This window comes from Crinia signifera, chromosome 2 (assembly GCF_055691185.1).
Source record: "Crinia signifera chromosome 2, ASM5569118v1, whole genome shotgun sequence".
NCBI classification, from domain to species: domain Eukaryota; kingdom Metazoa; phylum Chordata; class Amphibia; order Anura; family Myobatrachidae; genus Crinia; species Crinia signifera.
Window position 1 is genome coordinate 341339304 of NC_139218.1, and position 25959 is coordinate 341365262.

General features: G+C 43.5%; 1 protein-coding gene across 5 annotated transcripts in view; it reads left to right on the plus strand.

Moving 5' to 3' along the window:
• Nucleotides 1–18557, plus strand: part of LOC146057831 (cyclic AMP-dependent transcription factor ATF-7-like) — an 85885-nt gene extending 67328 nt beyond the window's left edge. For 2 of the 5 annotated variants that reach the window (XM_083169561.1, XM_083169565.1), the window contains exons 3-12: nt 1710–1806; nt 3002–3123; nt 3656–3793; nt 4786–4940; nt 5178–5277; nt 5369–5485; nt 5600–5731; nt 6617–6814; nt 6913–7042; nt 10655–18557. In XM_083169561.1, the coding sequence (XP_083025687.1) occupies nt 1710–1806; nt 3002–3123; nt 3656–3793; nt 4786–4940; nt 5178–5277; nt 5369–5485; nt 5600–5731; nt 6617–6814; nt 6913–7042; nt 10655–10872 (1407 nt within the window). In that variant the 3' untranslated portion in view covers nt 10873–18557. The remainder of the gene's footprint in view (nt 1–1709; nt 1807–3001; nt 3124–3655; nt 3794–4785; nt 4941–5177; nt 5278–5368; nt 5486–5599; nt 5732–6616; nt 6815–6912; nt 7043–10654) is intronic. The other 3 variants (XM_083169563.1, XM_083169562.1, XM_083169564.1) reach the window with 3 other exon arrangements.
• Nucleotides 18558–25959: the final 7402 nt, after the last annotated feature.

Sequence of the window (25959 nt, forward strand, 5' to 3'; positions counted from 1 at the left end):
AAACCTGCTGTTTTGAGCGGCATTCAGCTCAAAGTCGCCCAGTGTGTTTGGGCCTTTAGTGGTCGACCATCATAGTTTTGACCCAGTGATCGTATCCCATGCAGAGAATAGATGAATAATCTATATTGTGATAAGTGTGATATTACTTGGTATACCTACTGCACTTGTATCGCTGAACATTTGAGTGTTGTCGTTGGTGCAGTGTGTGCCGCAGCACCTGTAAAGGAGATGTGGTTTTGCCATGTTGCTGGCTTAATCTGTTCCCATTGGGACATGAAACGTCCATCAGGGGAACTTCCCAGGCAGCCTTCCGTTTCCATAATAATTCATGACATTTTGTGAGGCATGCCTCCCAGCAACCCTGGCAACCATGAGAAAAGCCATGGTGGCGGTATAGTTCCTTTTGTTCGGAAATGCTCCATGACATTTAATATAGCATTAGAATATGCCCCCTAGCAGTCCAGTTGATAAGAATATCCTTATTTGAGCAAAGAAAGTTAAATCAAAGTGACTTGATGTATTAAGTCGCCTATCAGGATGGATAACCTTGATGCCTGTACTACTAGGGGGGGTGGGAGAACAGAGCCTCCATTATATTATTCCTTGATCGTAGGCCCCAGTCACTGCGGTTCCTTGCAGTAAGTAACTCAAAGGCTACGACCAGGAGGATCACCGGCCTACAGCATGGTGATCTGGTGATGAAGAACAGGCCGTCTGGGTCCAGTTACCGGAAACCTTTACTGTGCACTAACTAGATTACAAATCAGAAATGTCACCTGTCACATTCTATAGAATATTACATTAAACCCTAACCAAATACAAGACTTGCTTTTGGTTGTTGGAATGCTTTAGGAAATTGCATTTATAGTAGTTTGAATTTTTTTTATTTAATTTTTTTTATGTCCTCGTCTACAATGTCAATCATATCTTTATGCTAATCATAATAGGGAAGTGGTAAGTTTATAAGGTTTATCTCCATATAGCACTGCGTAATGAGTCCGCACTATACAAATAAGGGTTAATTATAATAATGTGTATTATAGAGCATAGCATATTACCAGATTATAAACGCACTGTAATCTAAACAAAACCTTATCTAATGTTCTAAGATGCAAGTGATGTATTTTTATGTGGCTAGAAGTGGGTTGCTGTCAGGCAGCCAGCCTGTTGCTTGGTGTGTTGCAGAGCAGAATGAGTATACAGAGAAGTACACACTGTGTTGCATGTTGTTATTATGGAGCATTTGCTGGAATAACATCTGACGCTTGTACTAAGTTAGAATATAAGTGTAACAGCAGGTGACCAGGCCTGCAGCCCGAATTCTTCCTTGAATACTGCCCAAGGTGATTCAGTATTGGCAAACACTTCAACTGTCCAGATTGGCTGCAGTAGATCCTGTATTGGACTCCATGTTAAAACAGTACAACTCCAAAGTGCAGATGTGGGGAATTGTGTATTTGAATGTACCTGCTACCTCTTATATTCACCTCTATATCGAATCCAGAAGTGTGCGTCCATTATTATGATTAAAAATGAAATCCAGTCAGATAATTATAAATACAGCTGTTAATTTTAAAAATGTAACAATTATATATGAAAATGTAAAATGTATACTTTCTCCGTACTATGTTAATTGTTATTACTATACAGTTGTTAGTTGTGGATACAAGCAAATGCTTCCTTTTTTAATCCTCTTTTGTTTTATGCAGCGTTTTACAAATGAGGATCATTTGTCTGTACACAAACACAAGCATGAGATGACTCTAAAGTTTGGGCCAGCAAGGACGGACTCTGTGATTATTCAAGGTAAGCATACCTAGCCAAGCGCCTACTGCAAGTAGGTAAACTTAAAGAATAAAGGGGTAGATGTATGAAGCGGTGATAAGGGAGAAGAAGTGATAAAGTGCCTGGTACTTTATCACTGGTCAATCAGCTCCTACCTGTCCCTTTTTAAACTCAGCCTGTAACTTTGAACAGTCAGGAGCTGATTGGCCGGTGATAAAGTACCAGGCACTTTATCACTTCTCTGCCCTTATCAATGCTTCATACATCTACCCCAAAGTAACCTGTTAACAATGTATTACAGTAAATAAAATACCCCTTGCCTATTACTGCTAAAACCTAGGTAATTGCTGTGATAACCCTGGACATGGCTCAGTGGAAGCAACTTTCCCCTAAAAAATGGGGTTTAGGCGGAGTGTAAACTGGTAACCCGTCATCCGACTCAGGTCCTATTTACAGCATGGGGATTGGGTAAAAAATTGTCTGATAGCGGTCACCGGGGAGAGAGAGTCCTGGTTTTTAACCCATCCCTGCTTGGAGGGCTGTAATCTCTCCATGTCAGTTTCCAGGCACCCTCACCACCCCGCCCACTACAAGTCATTGATCAAGTCTGACGTTAAGCGGTTTCCAGTTTTGATCCAATCCTGGGAAGATCTGGATTTTCCTGGTGCTTGGAAATAATGTAGTCTCCAAGCGACGCCAGAAGAGAGAGAGACTCTCATCCATTTGCATGGTAAACATTGCAGATCCCAGAATAACCCGAGTTTCACGGTGTGAAAGAGGGCTGTCCCGGGTCTGAACTGTGTTCCATATCTTGGATTGACCTGGGATTTTGGTGGTAAAGGGTTTATACGTGTATCAGAAAGTGTTAATATTTGCTATTCCTTGTTTAACACAATGTTGTTTGGCTTCAGTCACCTTCAGGTAACTGAGACGCTGTATGACCAGTGTTGTTGCAGGCTTGCAGCCCCTGGACACAGGTGTTTCCCCTGGTCCATTTAATATTGTTTACAATGGCAATTGTAATATGTATTTATTTAAAAAAAAATGCCATTGTCCGGCAATATGGGCATGTGTGCAGATTTAATAGCCACTAGGAAGTGCAGAAAATGTTATGGTCAGTTACTTTGTCATAACTGTTCCCTTACTGTAGGTGTATGTTCTTAGCTATATGTCATTCCTGCATTATAATTCTGCCCTACATCTCCTGTGTACGTAGATCAAACCCCCACTCCCACACGCTTCCTGAAGAACTGCGAGGAAGTGGGTCTATTTAACGAGCTAGCCAGCTCTTTTGAACATGAATTCAAGAAAGGTGCTGAAGAAGATGAAGACAAAAAGGTGAATAATGATAGAAGAGAAATAGATTTGTATGACACAATGGGGTGATTCTGGTTGGCTTGGTAATCTGCGAAGGGCACAGCTTACCGAGTACCAGAGATGTACATGCGCAAACCCCGACCATCGGGGCAGGTGGGGAATTCCGATGGTTAACATGAATGTGGATCTTTATGATTTTTGAGAAATATCAAAATTAAAATGATTGTGTCAGATTACATCGAAGGGAAATTTGTAAAGAAAACAGGTGGGCGATGACGCATTCTGTACTGTATAGAGCAGGCATGTCCAACCTGCGGCCCTCCAGCTGTTGTGAAACTGCTCTTCCCAGCATGCCTTGCCATAGTTTTAGCATTCCCTAATAGCAAAACTATGGCAAGGCATGTTGGGATGTGTAGTTTCACAACATCTGGAGGGCCACAGGTTGGACATGCCTGGTATAGAGAGTCAGAGATGTACGTACACTCGATGGTCTCCGTACATCTCCGTACGTGGGATATCTGCGCACATTTATTCTGTATTCTTGGCTATACAGAGTGCGGGACCACTGGATATGTCTCTACCTTCAACTCCTGACATTAAAATCAAAGAGGAAGAACCAGTGGAAGTGGACTCTTCCCCGCCAGACAGCCCTGGATCTTATACGGAGGAAAAGGTAGCGCGCTCATTCCGGGTAAAACATGTTGTGGTGCAAAATTCTCTCGATAGAAAAAGCAAAGGTCAAAATGTATAACAATTTATAGGACCTCAGTCGGGTCCGTTCGCAGGTGATGTTTGCACTATGCCCATTACTGTGCATGCCCATGGTGAACAAACTGTTCGCTGGGTGCACACACCCATCTTTGCGGGTTGGAGGGGGGGCGTGGGGCACCAGGCTGGACCATTAGCATATGGGAATGCCCAGCATTCTCATGTTAATGAGGCCATGACGGGCATGGGGGGGGGGGGGGGGGATGCTGCCCGTCCACTTCCCCCAAGCATATAAGCATATGTACAGTTGCTCAGAGCAACCTTACATATGCGTGCACCTTCCACATCTTTCGATGGTCAGCAACCATTGAAAGATGTGGGACGGTCCCAGTGGAATGCGAATGGATGTTTATGTAAAACATCCATTCACAGCCATTGCGAACACACGCGACTTGCGAATGGTCGCCCGGCGTACCACCATTCGCATGGCGGGAACTGCTTCACTCGCATCCGAGCGAATGAACCAAAATAACCCCATAGCGTAGCCTGCAGTTTTCATTATTAGTAATGTACTATATAATACATAGACTTTCTACATCAAGGTTTCTAAACCTCTCTTCTGTGTATTAAAAATGGAAGCTTTAGTCTGTTATAAGTAGCCCAAAGTAACAGGCTGTATTTAGAAAGGATGAGCTACTAAGTAATGAAGCACGGTGCTCCTGTAGCGGAGACAGGAATGTACCTTTACACACATAAAGAAAGTTGGTAAGACGCTGATAAGAAATGTACCTAATAATAAGCCAGACGCACAGGAAAGCGTTACTAGGAAGTCACCTACAGCATGGCGTGAGCCGTAACATATACGTTTATTACAGATTACTGGTTGTTTTAAATCCTATATTGTAGTAACCGTACGCACTGTGCACAGTAGTCAGCAGTCTGGGTGATGATTTGTATTGTGTTGCTTTGGTTAAGGTGCCACCGAAGCCGCAGGTCAGCTCTACACCCACTCCTACGATAGTACGTCCAGTCTCACTACCCGTCCATCTGGGATACGATCCTTTGCACCCGACACTGCCTTCGCCCACATCTGTCATCACACAGGCCCCTCCGTCCAACAGACAGCTAGGGTAAGGAAGCTATTGTTATTTTCTTTTTGTGTTTTTTTTTAAGCGCTGATGGTCAAATCCTTATTAACCCCTTAATTCCACAAAGTGTACCCCTGTCCTTTTTCATCTTCATTTTGTTCTCACTTTCCTTGCTACCTGTATTTCTCATACCTTTATCCCATTTGCATACGTGTGTCACGCTGTATAGGTTTCTCCCCCGCCTTCCGTCAGACTAATGATGCCCTCTCTATGTTTCAGTTCCCCGGGCAGTTCTGTCCCGCTCATGATGCACCTGGGAAATGGACACTCAGTGCCTTTCCTTCCTGGCCCCCATGTACAGATGCCATCTGTCATATCGGTAAGGAGACCTTTGTCTTCTCTTTTGTGGTGTTAACGGAAGGCGACATTGGTTTAACTGACCCATCTTGTTTCTGTGTTGCTTGGCTCAGTTGGCAAGACCCATGTCAATGGTGCCCAATATCCCAGGCATTCCTGGGCCACCAATTATCGGCGGTGGAGGACATATCTCTCCCTCAGGCCTTACAGCTCATTCAGAAGCCAAAATGGTAAGTGGCATAAAATATGGACTTGCAGGAAATGCCAATCAGAATTATTCGGCCATCTTTCTCTTATTTATTTATTTTTTTATTTCTTGAATTTTTCTTTTTTCTTCTTTACAGAGACTTAAAGCCTCCCTTACCCAGCAAGCTCCGTCTTCTCTAAATGGAGGGATGGCTATGGTCGCATCACGGCCAGAGCAGGGTCAGATATTGGTCCAACACCCAGACGCACCCTCCCCAGCACAGCCTCAGGTCAGTAAATGGATATTGCAGTACATCAGACAACCAGGTAAAGATACTCTCGGTGTGTAAATGGGTATGGGTCCAAGTGTCGACTCAATGAAGTTTGACATACATTGGGTCGACCACTGAAGGTCGACAGAGTTTAGGTCGACAATGGGAAGGTCCACATGAGTTGTTGTCACCAACAACGTCTAATTGTACAGTGTCCCCACACATGGCTCACTGCACTTGGCACACTATTATATTCTCCCACCACGCCGTAGTGGAGGCTAGGGCAGGAAATACCGCCTGTCGGCACATGTTGGCTCAAAACTCTTGTTGACCTGTTGACTGTCGATCTTACAGTTGTTGACCGAATGCCTGTGTCGACCTTCCAACCCTGTCAACCTTAGCCATGTCCACATATTTCAGGTGTTGACCTAAACCGTGTCAACCTTCAGTGGTCGACCCAATGCATGTGGATCTAGTGACCATATCCCGTGTAGATTACCCAAATCAACTAGAGACAATAGTAGGAGGGACCACAAGCAGTAGTGTTGTAGCAGGCCGAAATAAATGAGGTCAGTTGTAAAATATGACAATAGCCATAATCCGGCATTAAGATTGGGGAGAGACGTGATGAGTGATAATATAGATGTGTAAGAGTCTAAGGAGGTAGCTATATGAAGCAGTGACAAGGGAGGAGAAGTGGTACTTTATAACTGGCCAATCAGCTCCTGACTCTCAATCTTTAAACCCAGCCTGTAACTCAACAGTTGAGAGCTGATTGGCCGGTGATAAAGTACCAGCCACTTTATCACTACTCCTCCCTTATCACTGCTTCACACATCTACCCCTCAGTTGGAAACAGTAAATGGAAATGGTTGGATCATCAGGTTTCTGTTTCCTTCACAGGTATCTCCTGCGCAGCCCACCCCAAGTACTGGGGGTAGACGACGAAGAGCTACAGATGAAGACCCCGATGAGCGACGCCAGCGCTTCCTAGAGAGAAACCGTGCCGCTGCATCCCGCTGTCGCCAGAAGCGTAAAGTTTGGGTGTGCTCCTTGGAGAAAAAGGCAGAGGAACTGAATTCTCAGAATGTGCAGCTTAGCGTAAGTCAGTAACAATGGCACCGGATGTGCTGGAATGGGTATCTATCCCACCCAGCAGGTATGGCTCTACCATGCTCACATCATGTTTCCTCCTGCAGAATGAAGTGACGCTCCTGAGGAACGAGGTAGCACAGCTAAAGCAGTTGCTGCTGGCACACAAGGACTGTCCTGTAACTGCCCTGCAAAAGAAAAACCAGGTTTATCTTGGTGAGTGCTACAAAATAAAAGGTAATGCCAGGTCTACATAAGTGTCAGCGTCAATAATGTCCAATCGCTGTGTTATGTCTACTATCAGCTTACCCAGGACGCTTTATTATATATTAGTTGAAATCGTTGTCTCCTGCCATTTGTCATGATAATAAGGTTTATACATCATGAATACCTCAGTAAACGAATCATATGACTGCTTCTGCTCACAGTTGCCAGATGAATCCAGTGTTTATGTGGTGCGGAATTAAACTCAATGGAAATGGATTCCTTTTACTAGCAAATGACCGTTCCGTAATCTGCATTCTATCGATCCCTGGATCATTTTTAGCCATTGAACAAACTCCCATCCATGTTTGGCAGTAGCAGAAGTGATATCTGCAGGCTGGAGTGCTAATATGTTTGGTTTACATACAGAAAATGCAAATGGTTTCATGCTAACATTCGCACACACTGTTTTACTAAGAAAAATCTCTAATGTTGCCCCCAGCCCTAATACTTCCCTTTGGTGACCGGTTTGAAATAACAAATATCTGTCTTAGCAAACGAGTGATTGATTCGTTAATGTCAAAGGTATTCTTTTATTTTTTACCAATTATTTATATAGCACACACATATTCAGCAGCGCTGTACAGAGAATATTTGCACATTCACTTCAGTCCCTACCCCAGCGGAGCTTTCAATCTATATTCCCTACCACATGTACACGCGCACACATTCACTCTAGGGTTAATTCATTTATCTTGGGAGCCATTTAAACTATCAGTATACCGGTAATTTTGGATTGTGTTTAGGAGGAAGAAGGGAAAGACTCTCTCTTTGTTGGGGCACTCTTAGTTGGAAAAATTACAAAAATTAGTAAATAATCCTTTGGATTTTAGACAAGAAAAGGACTACATGGGAAACCCAATCACAGTGTGGTAATTGGAATAGTACGTGACACACTATTTAAATATGTATGGGTTAGGATAAATTATTTATTTTAAAAGATTTCTTTATTCGTAGATTTATTTATAAAATTGAAGCACTAGACATTTGACAAACAAAACGGTACATTTAACACAGATTTATTCAGAGCTTTCCGATTAAGCACTTGGGTATAAAGAAAGTGAGAGGTATGCTAATCCAGTTCAAAAGACCCTCCCACAAATCGTGATGGGTCAGGAAAAACACAAAGCACAATTCAATAACGAGTTTGTGACAGCGTAGATATTAAAGGACAGTTTGTAGGTATATTAAACAGACACTTCAACACATTTGCTGGTTAAACCGAGATAGAAGGTTATAAGCAGAGATACGTGGTCCTTGTACTGGGCCTATACATGTCTATCCAGTCTTGAATACATAATGATACAAATTGGATACATTGTTGAGTGGCCTGGCAATAAACACTGTAACAGTAATCTGTTTAAGGTTGATCTGTCCAATCTTTGTCTAGTCAATTTGGCTGCTAACTCGCACAAGCAATGTATGCGTTCCAAAAACCACTTTTCAAAAATAAATTCTCACTTGTTCAGTTAGATAATCTGAAAGGTACTGAAATTAGCGCATACAATAGCGATTAAATTAATCGCTATTGAAATTTCTTTACAGTCAGAGCAGTCAAACTTTGGAACTCTCTTCCTGGAGAAGTGGTGTCGGCAGACACTATAAATATGTTTAAAATAAGGTTGGATAAACATTTATTGGTTAAAAACATCCATGGGTATGAATAAGTAACAAAATCTGTCTTTAAAATATCAGAACATACTATACAACAAGGGATAAGCTACTATAGACATAGGTTGAACTAGATGGACGCAAGTCTTTATTCAGCCTCACCTACTATGTAACTATGTCAAGATTTGCTTACTGACCTTTAAAGCCATGAGCAGGATCCAGGGTATCTGAAACAGCTTCTGATCCCTTACTGCCCTGCTCCCTTACTGCAATCTGTAGATGGAGTGAATCTCCCTTCATTCATATGGGGTCGAGCTTTAGCGCTCTAACTCTATAGAATTTGCTTCCCTGCGCAGTTCAGGAGACCTTCACTAACCTTTAACCACAGACTCTAGAAGTAACCGTTTACCCAAATGTTACACTAATGTCCCTTTAGTTACATAAAATAAATTACACAATGAAACCAAAATGCTTATTTGTCATGTCCACATCCATCTCGTGTCTCTCGTGCCACCAGACTCCACGCTCCTAAATATGGGTTCAGCCCAGACAATCTCTCCTTTGATTGTGTATATGTGACAAGTGCCTTATTATCTTAGCACTTGATGTAAGATGCATCTATTTATACCCAGGAAAGTGATAAGTGGCTATTTTAGTGCAGATTCACCTCTAGCAGTCGCAGCCTAGGCTGACTGGAGCAATAAGTGGTGCTATCTGTTCTAGTGTGTAGCCCTGGCTTTTATATGCAGAGCATTGGAAGGGTATTAATGATTCTTAGGGACTACTTGATTGTGTTCTAAAGTTAAACATGACTGTGTTCATTTCTGATCCCGATCTTACAAAATGTTGTCTGTAGAGGACATTGGGGCTGGTCCTGCTTTTAGTGACCCAACATCTATGGGCAAGGTACTGGCTTCAAAGACTAGACCGGGGACAATGAGCCTGACTCATGCCTGATCGCGCTGCTGCAAATTGGCACAGAGGCCAATTATCGATACACTGCACATGCGTACGGTTCACAGTACGCATTCGTGAGGCCGTCCTGCGATGAACTCCTGCAACTATTTACAGATGAGCCCCTCTCATTGTTTCTCGGCTCTCGCCAGAACTTCCCCACTGGCGAGAGCCGGTGGAGAGGGACTCCGTCAGACATTGATGTGCGTGCGTCTCACACGCATGTGCGTCCCAGTCTCTCGGCAGCTGGAGGGGGAGCGGCAATGGGGATAAGAGGGGGAGGCGGCGAGGAGCTCTGTTGCACAGGGCCTGGCAGACCCTGCAAGAGTGAGAGAGGCACTTATCTGTGTGTTCCTGGCAGTTCTCAAGGTGATTGACAGGGAGTGGGATTGTGGGGGTGGAGACTGACCTTTTTTGGGAGTGAAAACCGCTGGGGGTGTGCCGAAGCCTGTTAGGGGAGGATGGTGGTGTTGGTAGCTGCCCGGATGTGCCTGCATTTATCGCAGCTGCCGAGTAAGTCCTGGGCTACACCATGACTGCGATGTGTGGTGGCCAGTGTAAAAATAATTCGATGGTAAGCCTGTTACAGTGGGTTTTGGAGATTTTCACTCGCTTGTGTCCATTCGCACAGTGTACACATTATTTGCAAGGCAGGTTTTCACTGGAGCGTGGCTGTGAGGTCAGGTCTGAATCAGGCCCAATATGTAATAGCCTGCCAGGTCAGTTTGGACTTGTAAATGATTGCCACTTTATAAATACAGGCAAACTTGCCAAAATTCCTGACCTGATGGGCTATTACATACTGCCCCTGGTGTTCCTGTCAATATAACTGTACTACTTCCTAAATAGACCAAATAGCTTGTCCATTAACCCACTTCAATGACCATCATTTACTATGTTTTATTGAATTTATAGATAATTTTACCTACATGATACCCTTTGTGTACAGCTCTTGCACTGGTCAGCACTTTATAAATAAAGGACAATAGTAAAATATTCTTCTAACCTCTTTTCTTCCAGAAAACCTCAAGGACAGTTGTGATGCGAGAGGCTCTCCAGGCCCAGTCACCCAACACAATGCAATGTCCTCTGCCTCCCCAAATGGTCTGCGATCACCAGCCGAACACATGGCAACTTCAGTGCTCACACAGATGGCCAGCCAAAGGACAGACGGCCACAGTCAGATTCTCCAATCACACGTCATCATGTCACCACAGTCGCAGGCAGCCAGCAGATGATGGATCTCAGCCATTGGACCTAGAACTAGTTAGCGGGATGTCTCAGCCCCAAAGACTGAGCAGAATAACTAAGCCCCAGTACAGAACGGGCGGATACGGATTATAAATATATATACGTATATATATTTGTTTTTAAAGTTCGGTAAAGGGGTGTTTAGGGAGGTTTTTTTTTTTTAGTACACAGAACCAAGTGATTCAAGCACTAACTTTCAGATCTCATCAGGTCAAATCACTAACACATATCCACACACATACAGCGGTAAGGGCTTCAAGCACTAATGGACAATGAACACGCAGTCTACAATACACTGTGTGGCCTACGTAGAATACAATTCTAAGGTTTACCATTTCAGTGCCAGCAGGGTGGGACTCTCCCTGGTGCTCCTTGTCTGAGCTCTGTCCCCTGACCTGTTCCATCAATGCAGCCTAATTAAGAACGCTTCCATCATTTTCCTTCTGTCATCGTTAGTCTTTTGAAGAAGATTGTGCCATCCACTCTTTACCTGTCCGTGGCATTTCAGTGTTGCTAGAAACGAATTGATTTATTACATAAAAGGCCTTATTGCTCAGTGGCTTCCCAGTCTTTGAGACTCTTGTGTCAGAGGAAGAATGCAAGAAACAAGTTATGAACCGCAGGAGCCAGCCTGGTGCTGGCGGATCCTCTGACACGGTACAGGGGAAAACTACAAGCAGGTCCTCCCACCAATGCGAGGAGGAGACAAAGAACAGTTACCACGGTAATTGTAACTGCAGAGCTGACCAGTGGGGATGATTTGTAGAGATCCCAAGCGGCCAAGTGATCAAAGTTGTGCTCATGTTTTACTCCAGTGGATCAGCGATGACAGTACTTTAATGAAACATCTGCAAGTCTTCCACAGCTCATGAAATACTCTTGATGTTTTCTGCTTGACCTTAAGGTTTGGTTTTTATGCATCCTATTTCAACACTAAATATAACCAGCGACATAACCTCCAGATCCTTGCCACAGTCTTCCAGCAGTCCCTTCCTGCGACACAGGTGACATGTGACCTCCGTGGGTATTACCTGCCTGTGTCGTGACAGATCTATAAGAATCAGCTGTGTGATAAATGGAGGAGAATTGAAGTCTAATATATATAGGAGTGACTTTTCTCCTCCCGATACTGTACGTACCCTATTGTAGAGATGCCAGAAGAGGCCTCTCCGTTTCAATTGGAGGGATGACTTTATGTGCCTCTTACTTTGTTTTCTACACTCTATGGAAAGAGTCAGTTCTTACATCATCTATAGTACTTTGATTGCTTTTACTTGTAACTGTTTCAGGTATTGTTCTATGCAATCACATGGGCCTTTGTTGAGCCCTTTCTTTTATCCCTTCAACACTTTGGGATACTACATTATGGTTTACTTGCAGGTTCGCAAAAGCAACATTAACAAATGTATCATGTAAGCAATTTCCTCCATGTACAGGTTTGCAGTGTATGGCAGAGCTAAATATTGATTATGTATACCGTGCTGCACTAAAGACCGCATACCCTGCAAACTAGACTAATTGGGCTCAGTGATTGGACGCATATTCCAGTAGCTGACACCCTAAGCTAGCTATCGCAATGCAGATATTTAAACAAGGTCACAGTGTACCATTCCTATTGGAACATGCTACAAAGTCCTTATCATTATGAGATATTTTTAATATAAATCCATGTCACAATTAAAGCAATATTGTCCAGGTTCTTTAAAAAGCTGATATGAGTAGGTTTTGGAAATGAGCTGCTAAGATAACCAAGTTCCATATATTGCGGAAACATTAACCATTAGGAGATCAGGAATAGGGCCAATCCCGGGAGCGGGATCCCGGGATTTGTTTCTAAAATTGCCGGGATTTCAGTTGCCAATTGTGGGATTTTGGGTTTAGACCAGTGGTTCCCAACCCTGGTCTTCAAGTACCCCCAACAGTGCACGTTTTGCAGGTCTCCACACAGAATCACAAGTGCTATAATTAGCTCCACCTGTGGATCTTTTAAAATGTGCCTGAATAATCTGTGCACCTGCCGGGTGACCTGGAAAACGTGCACTGTTGGGGGTACTTGAGGACCAGGGTTGGGAACCACTGGTTTAGACTGCACATGCACAGTCTAATGCCGGGCAGTGCTAAGTGGTCAAAGGTGGCACCACTGCCATCTGCCCTGTTCCTGGCCACACCGCCCAACCATGTAAGTAAATGTGCGGGGTGGACGGTTTGGGGGAGGCCAATTCCAGGATCCCGGGAATCAAGGGAATTGAGCATTTTTCAATCCCAAATCCCGGGATTTAAAATATGCCCTTGGATTGGCATGCCTAATCTGGAACAATAAAAAATAAAGGCAAGTGATGTAATACTGTATGTTACTGTTATGCTGAATGGATGAGAGCTACAGTTATGGTATAAAGCAGGGGCAGCCAACTCCAGTCCTCGAGAGCTACCAACAGTTCACGTTTTCAAGCTCACCTCGCAGGTACACAGGTGCACTCATTACTGACTGACACATTCTAAAAGATCCACAGGTGGAGCTAAATACTTCACTTGTGATTCTGTGAGGAGACCTGGAAAACATGCGCTGCTGGTAGCTCTCCAGGACTGGAGTTGGCTACCCCTGGTATAAAGGGTCAACAGTCAATAGTTTGACATGTACAAGGTAAAAGGTCGGCTTATGAAAAGACTGACATGGTTTCAATTCACCAATTTCATCACTTGGTCTCCAAATCAGTGCACAGCGTTACCTCGCGTGGAGTCCAGTCAGAGCCCACGTGGGATGGTAAAGCATGAACATGTCCCTAATTTTAGAAACGCATGTTGACGTTTTCAAGTGTTAACCTTTGACATGCCGACATTTTTGCTTGTGTCAACCTATTGACTGTCAACCTAGACACTGTTGACCTTTTAACTGATCTCGAGACCCACAATGAATTTTCCACACATTCTAAAATAGGGAAGATTTGGCTCTGGAGAAGGTGAAGCATGTGGTGCCTCTATTAGAATATTGTATCCGGACTCATATAATGGCAATGTCGCACAGGACTCATTGTAATGCTGCCTCATGCTACGCAATGTATCTCACCAGAAACATTGTGGCGGGGGAGCCGGCATTGCCAAGTGCATTCCGCAGCACGGGCCTTGCTTGCAATGTCTTCTGTCGTACAGATGATGGAGGATGTTGCCGACCCATCGTCAGTGACGTAGTACGTATACATTAGACAATATGAATATTTTGTTATTCGGACCCATCAGAATAGTCACAGTCTTCATATTTTTGTCTTGTGTATCTTTCAGCTCGTGGCATGCATTGCACCCACTGTAGGAGAGCGACAATAGCACCATTGTTTATTGCTTATAGCCGCTAACCCCGGATTCTTTTATTGATTTAAAAAATCTGGTTTCTTTTAAGTACAGTGTTTACCCCCTTTTATTCCATTACCTCTGAATAGCGTGTTTGCTGGAGAGGGTATTGGCATATAGAGCAGCGGTTTGTATAATCCTTTAACTAGAGCACTTAACACATTAAGGAGTCCCTGCACAAGCAGGTTTCACCCATGTGACTTACACACGGTAATGTCTGCCTGTAAAATATTAGGTTTTATAGATTATAAACGTAATGCAGACTCAAGGTTTCACGGATTCAGAATTTTCTGACACATCTGCTATTAAGGGCGGTATTCAATCCCCGCCGCTATTTTCAACAGGGGAAATTGCGGTGGGCGCCTATTCAATGCTGTCTTGCCCGACAGCATTGAAAAGGCAGATCGCCAGAACGGGCCCGACTTTAAACGCTGTCGGGCCCCTTTTGTCGTTAACGGCCGTGAATTGTCGCGATCACGGCCGAATATCGACAATCCATGGCCGTTTATGCGGACACGCCCCTTTTAGCCGATCGCCAAGCGGGATGTTGAATCCCGCCTGGCGATATGCTGTCGAGCAAAACGGGCAAGAGTCACGGCTGTCGGGACGGATCGACAGTCGGGACCCGGGATTGAATACCCCCCTAAATGTCAAATCCTATACTAGTTTTGAGATAAATTGGTTTAACAACAGATAAGGTAATGCTAATATATGATCATATTCATGGTACAATTAACCATGAGTCATTAATGGCCCTGAAATCCCATAGAAGTACACATCAGTAGTGCATAAATATGTGCGGTGTAAATGAGGTGTGATGCAGATTTTGAGGACTTTCTGCATGTTTTTGAAACTATTTAGTGCCCAACAATAGCCAAAAATAAAACCTTGAGTAAAAGAAACAAAGGGTTTATTAACTAAAGTTTCTAAAAAATGAAGAGCTGATGTCTATAGCAACCTATCCAATTCTGCCTATCATTTTCTAGGATGCTATAGAACTGGATTGGTTGCTATGGGCAACATTATCTCTTTTCATTTTTAGGAGCTTTAGGTAAATTTCCCCCAAAGTGTCTAAGGAGTAAAACAACAGGGAAAGACTGCTTTATGTTGAACGGTGCAGTGTGCCTGTTTATATTCAGCACCGAGATCTGTACGTTACTGTAGTTACTTTCTTCAAATTGTGTCACCAAAGATGCTTCTTATTTTAGTTTTCAAGTGATTGTTCAGAGTGTTTTATAATGTATGATTGATTTGTATGATGTGCAAAAAAAAGAACACCGAACTCGCTTGTACCATTAAAGGATATATATTCTTTAATGGTACGCAAATGGAATGATGTAGGTTTCAGTCACTCATCGGTAAAGTGCACTTAGTGGCATTTTTATAGATGTCCAGGACAGTTATTGTGCCTATCTTTTACTTAAACAGTTTGCAGTGACCTTGCTACGAAACAAATTTTTTAAAATCTCCCCCCGCCCCCGACATACACACATTTTTAAATCCAGATCTATATTTTCACAGTTGCCTAAAAAAAGAGATATTCAGGTTACCATGCAAGGTCTGTAAGGATTATTACCTTAATTAATGCCTTGAGCTGTTTATTACCTAATGTTATGTCTTCTCTTTGTCCCAGTTGGAATTGGCCTTTTATTTGTACTATTTGGTGCCTTATAAATTGTGTGATATATTGTACTATCCTAACCAGAATATAACATAAGCAAAGAATTAGTTGCATTGTATTATGATCATTGTCGGACTCTTTGCCAGGATAATCACTTAAGGTGTGTACACACGGGGCGATATTGGCTGAAATCGCTGGAAATATGATCGCTGAGCGACCATATTGCCAGTGATTTTGAGTGCTGCTGGCGATAAATCGCCAGCTGCATGCTCCCGTGTGCACTCCCTAATGGTCGCTGGTCGCAGGAGCATGCTCCTGCAACCAGCGGCTTTCCGCAGCGCTGAGCAAGAGGTCAGCGGAGATCAGCGGCAGGATTCCCTTCTGCTGCTGCTCCCTTCGTGTCCCTCCCCCCTTCTCCGTGACAGCAGCAGCAGCAGACACTGCTGCTCCCTCCCTCCTCCGTTCGGATCTCCGTCTGTTCTTGGTTTTAAGCCATATAGAATGTATATTTGAATTTGCACGGATCTTCCCCAGCGTATTGGCTGTCTGGTTGTTCTAGTAGAATGAGGATTATCTGAACGCCAGTTATCTGAACATGATTGTGGTAGCCAAAAATAATATTTGCTAATATATTGGTCCATAAAATTGAAGTGACAAAAAGTAGTTTTACATGTATACATTTATATGTATAATTCGCTAAACAAACTGATTATCCAAACTAGCCTCTGCCAATTAGTTTGGGATCTATTTGCTAAGCCTTGGAGAGTGATAAACTATCAACCAAACCGCTCATAACTGTCCTGTTACAGGCTTGGTTTAAAAAATTACAGAATGAGCAATGTTGGCATTTGGCCTGTATTCAATGCGGCCTGTATTCAATGCGGCCGGTGAGGATTCCCCCAAACAGCAAGGCTTGCAGCTAATGCATTTAGCCGCGAGCCTCGCTGTTCTAGTGGCCACACACGCCGTCTCCCCGTCGCTGCAAAAGCCAGTTGAATACTGTGACAGCTCAAAAAAAACATTGAATATACCACCTCTATCTCTGTCCAAGAGTAAGTAAATAGGTCCATGCATTTTTTATAGCTAAAGTACATAATTATTGTGACACCCATTTATGTAACTCCTGTGAAATGTCCCTTTTACATTTAAATGAATCCCATTCTATATGTGAAACTGCTATTTTTAACCACGCACCTGTCCGTAGGGGAGACGTCACAATTTTAAGTTTTGCCAGGTGTAACGCAACATTCAGAATTCTTGTCATATTGTAACACTGTAGTAATGCACCCTACAGTACTGTAGCCTCACACTGCTGTGCCACCAACTGGGCAAGTGGAAGATTAATGAAGTGCTCGTCGGGTTGCCTTTATCTGTCTTATGTCTCATCCTAATTTCAGGAGCGCTCATATACTGACTTTAATACTATAGAGGCACTTAGGTCCCTCCAGGACATTAAAAACTCTCAAGACAAAAAAACAATAGTTTAATAAAAGAAAAAATCTGTACACTACAATACTATATTATGTTTTAATGGTGAATATAATTATTTAATACTATAACGATGCATTTCCATTTCATAAAATGATGAAAAATATAGAGGTTTAAGTATAATATTTTATCATGGAAAATTAAGTCTTTCCATTTTGCACTCCTGTGTAGCTGGTGGACACCTAAACCCGCTCAGATCATTGTAAATGCCATCAATTTGAGTACAACATTGGGAACAGCTGCCGTATATAGTTTGGATTACAATGAAAGATTCTCTTGGATTATATTAATTTGGAGTCAAGCAAATTTCAATGTCAAGTCCTCTTACTCTTCATATGTAGAAATGATCTGATGGTTGAAGCAAAAGGCAAAATGTCAGCCATAGCAATACTTTGTAAGTGTCTGTGCTCGGGGGACAGAAATACTGACCATGACTCCTAGGTTGGGGAAGTTGGTAGGATGTAGAACCAGGAACACAGTTCTGGTTACAGCACATGGGAGATCTGATCTGAACGTCTTTTAAATAGTGTCTGGTGCAAAATAAACATTTAATTTTCCATGGTCTAGCGATTTTATGATATAAGCCATGTGCTGCTTTTGTGCAATGCGAAATACGACGGTAAATCATTCTACTGTAGAGAACTGATGTCCCTTAAGTGTTTTGGAATCTGGAATAGAGCAAATGTTCTTTATTATGGTTACAAACCGCTTTAAACCAACCATTGTGGAAGACTGTTAATATTTGAAATGTAAAAGAGTAAAACAAATCAGAGCAATGTGTGAGTTGTGTGCCATGGAAGGCAGGCGCGGCTCCTGAATAAAATGCCATCTCCGTAGCGTGATTTGGACTGATGCATCTCCATCCCATTCGCTGAAGTGGAACTTTGCAAATATACTGCCATTATCTCAAGAACTGCAAACCTGCAAAACCACCAATGAGGACCTGTTATATTGAGAAGACTAAGAGATATGTCCTTGTTATATTACTCAGGTACATTTCTTGCATTAATCTCTATACCCAAGCGCATTAAATGCTGTATGTGCCCCTGGTGACCAGGAGCTGCAGGTGTCATTGCACCACTTCGCCCGTCTGCCAGAGACCTGCAGAGCAATCTACTCTGGAAGTGGGTGATATAAAGGCCTTTCACCCTTGTCGACACCAAATTAATGTTATGTGCCTTTTATTTTGTTAATCCTGTAACAATAAACTCTGTTACCAAGTATCTGTATATTGGCTTTATTACTTTCATGGGGAAGTGTGGAGTTTATCAGTGCTGGTCTATAATAATGTATATTGGGTTCCCATACTTTCCTTATAGATATCCTGTGTTTCAGGTACGATTTTGATAAGGAGAGCTTGAGGTGTTGCATTATGGGATTATATTCTTGTCAAATTTGATTGGTTTATGTTTGTTGCATCATAAATGAAAACTCTTCCGAACTGTAAATTATTACCCAGTTCTGGAGCCAGTAGAGGTACGTGAGGAATGTGACCCCTTATTTTAAAATCTTCAAGCTGTCATTGGAGGGGAAAATTTTAATAGGTCACTTTCTGTCACATATTTTCTATTGTTTACAGATGTGTTCTGATTCATCATTTCTACAGACATGTCAAACAGCCCCTCTCGGGTAGATTTATTAAACTTGGTGAAGTGATAAAGTACCTGGTTTTTATCACCGGCCAATCAGCTCCGAACTGTGAAGTTACAGGCTTGGTTTGAAAAATGACAGGTAGGAGCTGATTGGCCGGTGATAAAAACCAATCAGCTCCTACCTGTACCATTTTTCAAACCAAGCCTGTAACATCACAGTTCGAAGCTGATTGGCCGGTGATAAAAACCAGGCACTTTATCACTTCACCGAGCTTAATAAATCTGCCCCTCAGTGCCTTGAGATGCTGCTAGTTAAGGCCTTGTCACATAAGTTCCTGATCCCATATGTTATTGCGGCATCTGCTTATCGGGGATTAGGCTTCGCAAGGATGCTGTCATCTGGACTAATAGGATAGCCCTGGCGAACCTAAAGTACCGTTGCTAGTAGGTTCCCCGTTGTTAGTTATTCACCAAATCATTTCAGTAGCATGCATGTGCTAATTAATGAGAACATACATTATTTCAAATGCTACAATTCCACCTTAGTATTGAATTATATATTATATTATATAATATATATTGTGAACGGGTATGGAAGGCCATGGGGTAGATTTGTTAACCAACTGATCATCAAAGCTGTACTGCTAAATCACGCTTGTGTAGCATTCACTACAGTTGTCGATTTAAATGGATTGAGAGACGATGGAGGTCTCTTAACTGTTGTTAGCATCACGAGGTGCATGAAATACTAACGGAGCACTAATGAGGCTTTGCCATCCCTAGGCCTTTGGTTCAGTTAATGCGTGGATTTGTTTTAAAACGCTGCAAAATGAAATAATAAAATAAGCAACAACACATTGTTAATAAATGGAGAACAGTTAATGTGACCAGAGGCTAATTGCCTGGGTTCCTCTGGGTTACCTTTGTAGTATGCATTATGAGAGTGTTTACTTGTAGAACAAGATCCTTGTTAATGCAATGCAGGATGTTTTTGTTTGCTTGTAGTGTGATATATAAAACCTGTTATACATGTGCTACTATATATGGATTTGTTACTTCTGCTTTTGTGTGCCCCAGTCATGTAAAGGATGGTGTTAGCTGCCTGGGCTGCCGGCACTTCCTCATGGTAAGGTTTCATATGTCAAATATACCATCTTATATTCATTTATCCATGGAGTAATGCATAGTTCGTGTGGTATCTCCATGACAAATCATTTGTGTGAGCGAGGAGTTGGGGGTGCCCATACACTAAGGCGATATACAGATGGACCACAATTAATTTTAAACAAAAGAGAGCGCAGTTGTCACACTATAATAAGATATAAAATGTATCAATAACAACACATAGATGTAATCTCTATAAAATATATCATATTAATCAACATTGACATATGTTAGGCACAGATGGAGCGGGAGTCATCTTTGCAGGGGATGGCGGAAGAATTCTCCCCCCCCCCCCCCCCCCGCGCCGACGGGTAACTGGGACGCCGGTCCCAGTCAGATGGAGTACTTCTCCGCCAGCGGACAGATTCTGGCGATCCCTGGGCAAGAATGAGAGGCGCCCCATCTGTACATGCGATTTGGTCACTCTTTTTGCGGTGATAAAGCGCATAAAAAGCATCTAAATTGCATGTATTTGACATGAAGTTCTATGCGATGCACAGTCCCGTGCGCATCACATCAGAGCTACTGGATCGCATGTGGTGCACATTGCAAGGACCACATACGGTGTATCATATCTACCCTTGCCGCCTGGGTGGCTCAAGGGGGAATCGGGGTGAACTCTCTGTTTCCTTGATAAGTTTGTTTTTGCTGTGAAACCGCTTCAGTCTACCCTTGGGCCAGACTTCATCCAGCCATCTTTGTAAGTTGATCTGATTCTTTTGTAATATGCATTCTGAATAATGTTTACATTGGGTTTTTTCTTGTTACAGCAAGTATACTGTCAGTTTGTTTGCCTAAGAAGAGAAGTAAGTAACAGTAAAGGTTATGCTGGTTTGATGTATGTGTATTGTTGTATGAAGTGAAGAGTTACTGTGTGTTAAGAAAATGACTGCAGTGACAAAGGCTGAAGCTGTACATGGGCCTGCCCTCCTAACGGATATCTTGAATACCCCTTTCACACCAGAAAATGCAGGGACTGACCTGGGAATACGGTCCTGGGATCATGCAGGGACATTCCGCGATTGGTCTCTTTCACACCAGCCTAGTCCCTGCATTTTCTGGTGGGGGGGGGGGGGGGGGGGAGGGAGGGAACCCCTCCCCTCCCCTCCCCTTTAACCTGCTATATCATTTAACCAGCTTCATTTTTCTGAACCAATTTCCACGAGACCAGTATCATATTGAAGAACTTTCGAGTGGGCTACGAATAATACCAATGAAACTGGGCTGTTGGTTCCGGAGAAATCTGCTCTCAAAGAACATGAACAGCCATGAAATTATATTTCAGAAAAAAAATTGGTTTACCCGCAATATCTCCGAAACCAATTGACCAGCCTGGTATCAGATCGAAGGCCCAGAGCTTGTATTATGCTGGGGGGGGGGGAATGGCAGCAATCGGACCCGGGTGGGGGTTGGAATTAGCGAGTCCCATGTTATCCTATGTGGAAAACGTTTCGGCTTTGCCCGGCGGTATCTCCGGTTCCCAGAGGGCTAGCGGGGCGGGGCTTGTTGGAAAGCCCCAGCCCTCAGCTTCAAACTGAGCTGCGGCAGGAGGGGGTGCACACAAAGCAGGTCTGTCCCCAGGTAGTGACCCGGTGGCTTCCCCAGTTTCGGCGATCTCTTCCAGCACAGGCAAGCCGGGTGAGTAGCTTTCACACTGGCCTTTATTCCTGGAAGGTATCAGGAGCAAACCAGCTTGCTAGCAGGGTTGAAATCCCAGGACATCGGACCTGGGATTTTGGCTCCGGGACGCTTTTATACCCGGCAAAATAGGTTGGTCAACCCGGGAAAATAGGCCGGTGTGAAAGGGGTATTACTCTGTTGGTGTAACTCCGGGCATTTGAGAAATGGCTGATATTCAGGTGCCTCAGTGAATTTTTTTCAACTAGGTCTGTTACAGTGTTAAATGACTTTAGAAGTCCCTGAACTGCCTTGTACAGCAGGGACACGCTGTGCTGCTGAGAGGGTAGCAGGCTCTTACTGCTTGGGCTGGATGGAGGGCCCGGGTCTTCGATCTCCCCTCTGCTCTGCACACTACTGCTGGCTTTGCCTGTTTAGCTATACAAGCACAGGCAGCCATAGGGTACAGAGATGTAGGGGGTATTCAATCTGGGATTCCGACTATCGGAACATCCCAACAGTTGGAATCCTGGGCCATTTTTGCTACTCTCAACTGCAACTCGAATGTCGGAAAAGTGTGAGGTTTGGCAAAAATTACTGCAGATTGTCGAGCAAAGGCAGAGAATTCGACAGTCCCTTTCCGACAAAACCGATCTGACTTTAAAAAAAGTTGGATCTGTTTTGTCGGAAACTGCCTTCAATGCTGTCATGCAGCATTGAATAGATGACGTGACTGACGCGATTTCAGGGCTATTTTTAGCCTTTTCCCCGACAATTAAAAAATCGCATCCATCGCATGCCTTAAGTTAAGGCATGCGTTGCGACCGATGCGATGGATGCGATTTTACATAGGGAACAAGGTTAAATGGGCCAATGGACCCGATTTTTCATTGTATACCCACCCTTATGGGTATTTGACATGACAAATGACCCCCCCCCCCCCCCCCCCCCATTGTTAACGGCACCCCACGATGAATGGCAACCCGAAGCATGGCGAGCGCAGTGAGCCCGCGAGGCGCGGCGGTACGCGTCCTCCGACCTTTTCATACCCCCACTATCCACGTCGGCGTGGAGTCGATTCTATATAGTGTGGCGAGGTCGTGCTAGGAAATAAGTACCAGTAAAAGTCTTGGTAACTGCAATTCTTACAACTCCTTTTGGAGTTGATATAGTGGCCTGTGAACCTAATGTGCTTTCCCTACCTCTAAGGTACACTGATGGTGCAGGCGGCAGCAGGTGGAAAAGCCGCTTGTTTCCCGCTCGGTGCATGGAGATTAATTCATGCCAAAAGAGAACGGAGCAGTGGCAAAGGTGGACGGTCAGTGTAAGAGAATACATGTGGCATGACCATAGTAAATGCATTGGATTAAATTCTCAGATGGTTAGGAGAAGTTGCTCTTGGAAGATGTTTTGGTGCCTTTCTTTATACATGGCTGTGTTTTTAGGCAATATTCTCAACCTCTCATATGAATGTTCTCAAGATGCTTTACTTGTTGGCATGACACAGGACAGATGGTACAACTCTCCTTTTGCTTGCCCAGACAAGCTTTTTCCAAATGCACCAAACAATCCAAAAGAGGATTCATCAGAGAAATACCCCGTTGTTAAAAGGGTTAACCCGTGTCCCTTTACAGGGTACAACTCAGGCAGGACCTTGGTAGAGGGCAGTGTAAATGGGTACACCTGGTCATCCGACCGGGCTTCCGTTTACAGCAATGGGGGAAGCCCAACCTCCGGACTGCAGTGTCCTGCGGTCAACATGGAGGTTGGGCGGGGGGCTCACACAGCCTCCGCTGCTGTACTCTGCAGACAGCAACGGAGGCAGGGAGGAGGGGAAGAGGGCTGGGGTTGGCACCGCAGTGTAAATAGTGCAAATCCCAGATCCGACCTGGCTTGGATCCGTGTTCCAAATGCTGGGTCGGATCCGGGATTTGGGTGTAAAAGGGGTAAAAATGACTTTGCCCCAGTCCTCAGCAGTCCATAACTTTTGCAGAATATCAGCCTGTCCCTGATGTTTTCCTGGAGGGAAATGGCTTCTTTGCTGCCCTTCTTGACACAAGGCCATCCTCCAAAAGTCTTTGCAAGTCCTGAGCAAGCTCTGCACTGGTGGTGCCCTGGTGACACAGCTGAATCAACTTTAGGATACAGTCCTAGCTCTTGCTGAACGTTCTGGGGCACCCTGAAGCCACAACTATTCAACCTCTCCATGATCCGATAAATGGTTTATTGAGGTGCAGTCTTACTAGCAGCCATATCTTTTGTACAAAGTAATCATGGCGCTTTTACTTCTGCTTTTGTGTCTCTACCACTGCTATAAAATGATAACTGGGCTGAGAGCACTTCCTAATAGTAATGTCTGCTAAATTGCAGTGTAAAAATAAAGCAGCCAATATTTACCCTGCGCAGAAACAAAATAACACACAAATCTAACTCTCTCTGCACATGTTACATCTGCCCCACCTGCAGTGCACATGGTTTTGCCCATTTTGAGAACAAATTTGTACTGCGATCAGATCTGAATAAGGGTCATAATGTGCAATGCCAACAGCTAAACAGGTGAATACATTCAAAGTTCTATTTGTCCTGTCTCTGGAAAACGTTCCCTACATCTGCACTACACCTACGACTATCCTTGGACAAGTTGTCCTCACAGCTGGCCTCATACTGCACTAGTATCACTTGTAGCTGCCACAAAAGCAGTTTCTGAGAACCGCCCCATTTGATAAATCCCTATCCCTAGTATTTGTTTTGTGTGTCAGGACAATAGTCACCATCAGCAGAAGACAGGCACGTACTTGCACTTTGTCTGCTCTTGTCTTAAATTCATGTTCGGGATCAAATAATCTACGAGCATTTGTAACATAATGCCGGCAGATTAGATTAGAATCTGTCATGAAAGTTCACATGGTTTTTTTTGTACATTTAATTTATTCATCAGAGCAAAATCATACAGATTTAAAAGGCATCAAAGAACAAAACAGGCCATAAGTAACACAAAGGCCTACTATTGGCTACCACAAAACATTTACATAATAGAGCTTTGAAGTTATGAATCACAGGGACAATGGGGCTTCTCTGTAAATATGTCCCATACGTGTAAACACAGTATTTCACTAAGATAATACAATTTGTTATGCATTGTTCACATAATTTTCTCATTATTGTGTGTTAAAAAGAGGTATTTTTTTACAGCCGACCTTTTGTCAAAATTCTAAAAAGTCAACCGAACTAGTTGTAATGCATACATTTGTCCACATGGTGTCTCCCTGCTACAGACAATGTTTGTGATGTTTCAATGGGTAGATGAAATAAAGGTAATGATGCCCATCATCTAGGGCAGTGATGGCTAACCTTGACACTCCAGCTGTTGTTGAACTACACATCCCAGCATGCCCTGCTACAGTTTTGCTATTTCGCCATGCTAAACTGATGCAGGGAATGCTGGGATGTGTAGTTCAATAACAGCTGTAGTGTCAAGGTTAGCCATCATTGATCTAGGGTTACCTTGAGATAAATACTGGGCACCATGATTCATAAAAATTTGTTGAGCACTGATCTGTAGTGATGACTACACCATTGATAGTTCTACATCGTCATCAGAAAACCATTGATTGTTTAGCCCTGAGGACTGGGTGCTGTGCAGACTTCAGCCATTGGACCACCATGTTCGGGCAATATCTGAAGCCATTATTGATTAAGTAGTGCAAGTACTTACCATCGATAGAAAATCTACTAGCCGATGGTTATAGACCATCAGTTGTTGTAACAGCCCAGGGGTGGCCAACCTGTCAGAGGCAATGAGCCCAAAAATATGTTATGGTAAGACAAAGAGCCTTAGCGTGCAGAACATGGGAATGGCCTAGCTCCCACAAGGCCACGCCGCATTTTTAAATGAGACTAGCACATTGAAAATGCACACGTAATCTTCCCAATATAACAAATGTTATTAACATTTCACTTTGCTGTAATTTTTTTATTAGTGGGACTTTTGACAATCCTTGTATTTAAGCTTTTTTTTTTATTATTCTGGCTTGTATCCAAAGCTACTGACAGTAATTCCCTCACATGTGTCTGTAAGAACAGATTGATGTTTTGATTTTACTGTTGAACAAACCAACTCACAAAAGGTACAGTAAGTAGATGGCCTCAGCACCGGCTCTGGCGTCCAGCCTCAGCACCGGCTCTGGCGTCCAGCCTCAGCACCGGCTCTGGCGTCCAGCCTCAGCACCGGCTCTGGCGTCCAGCCTCAG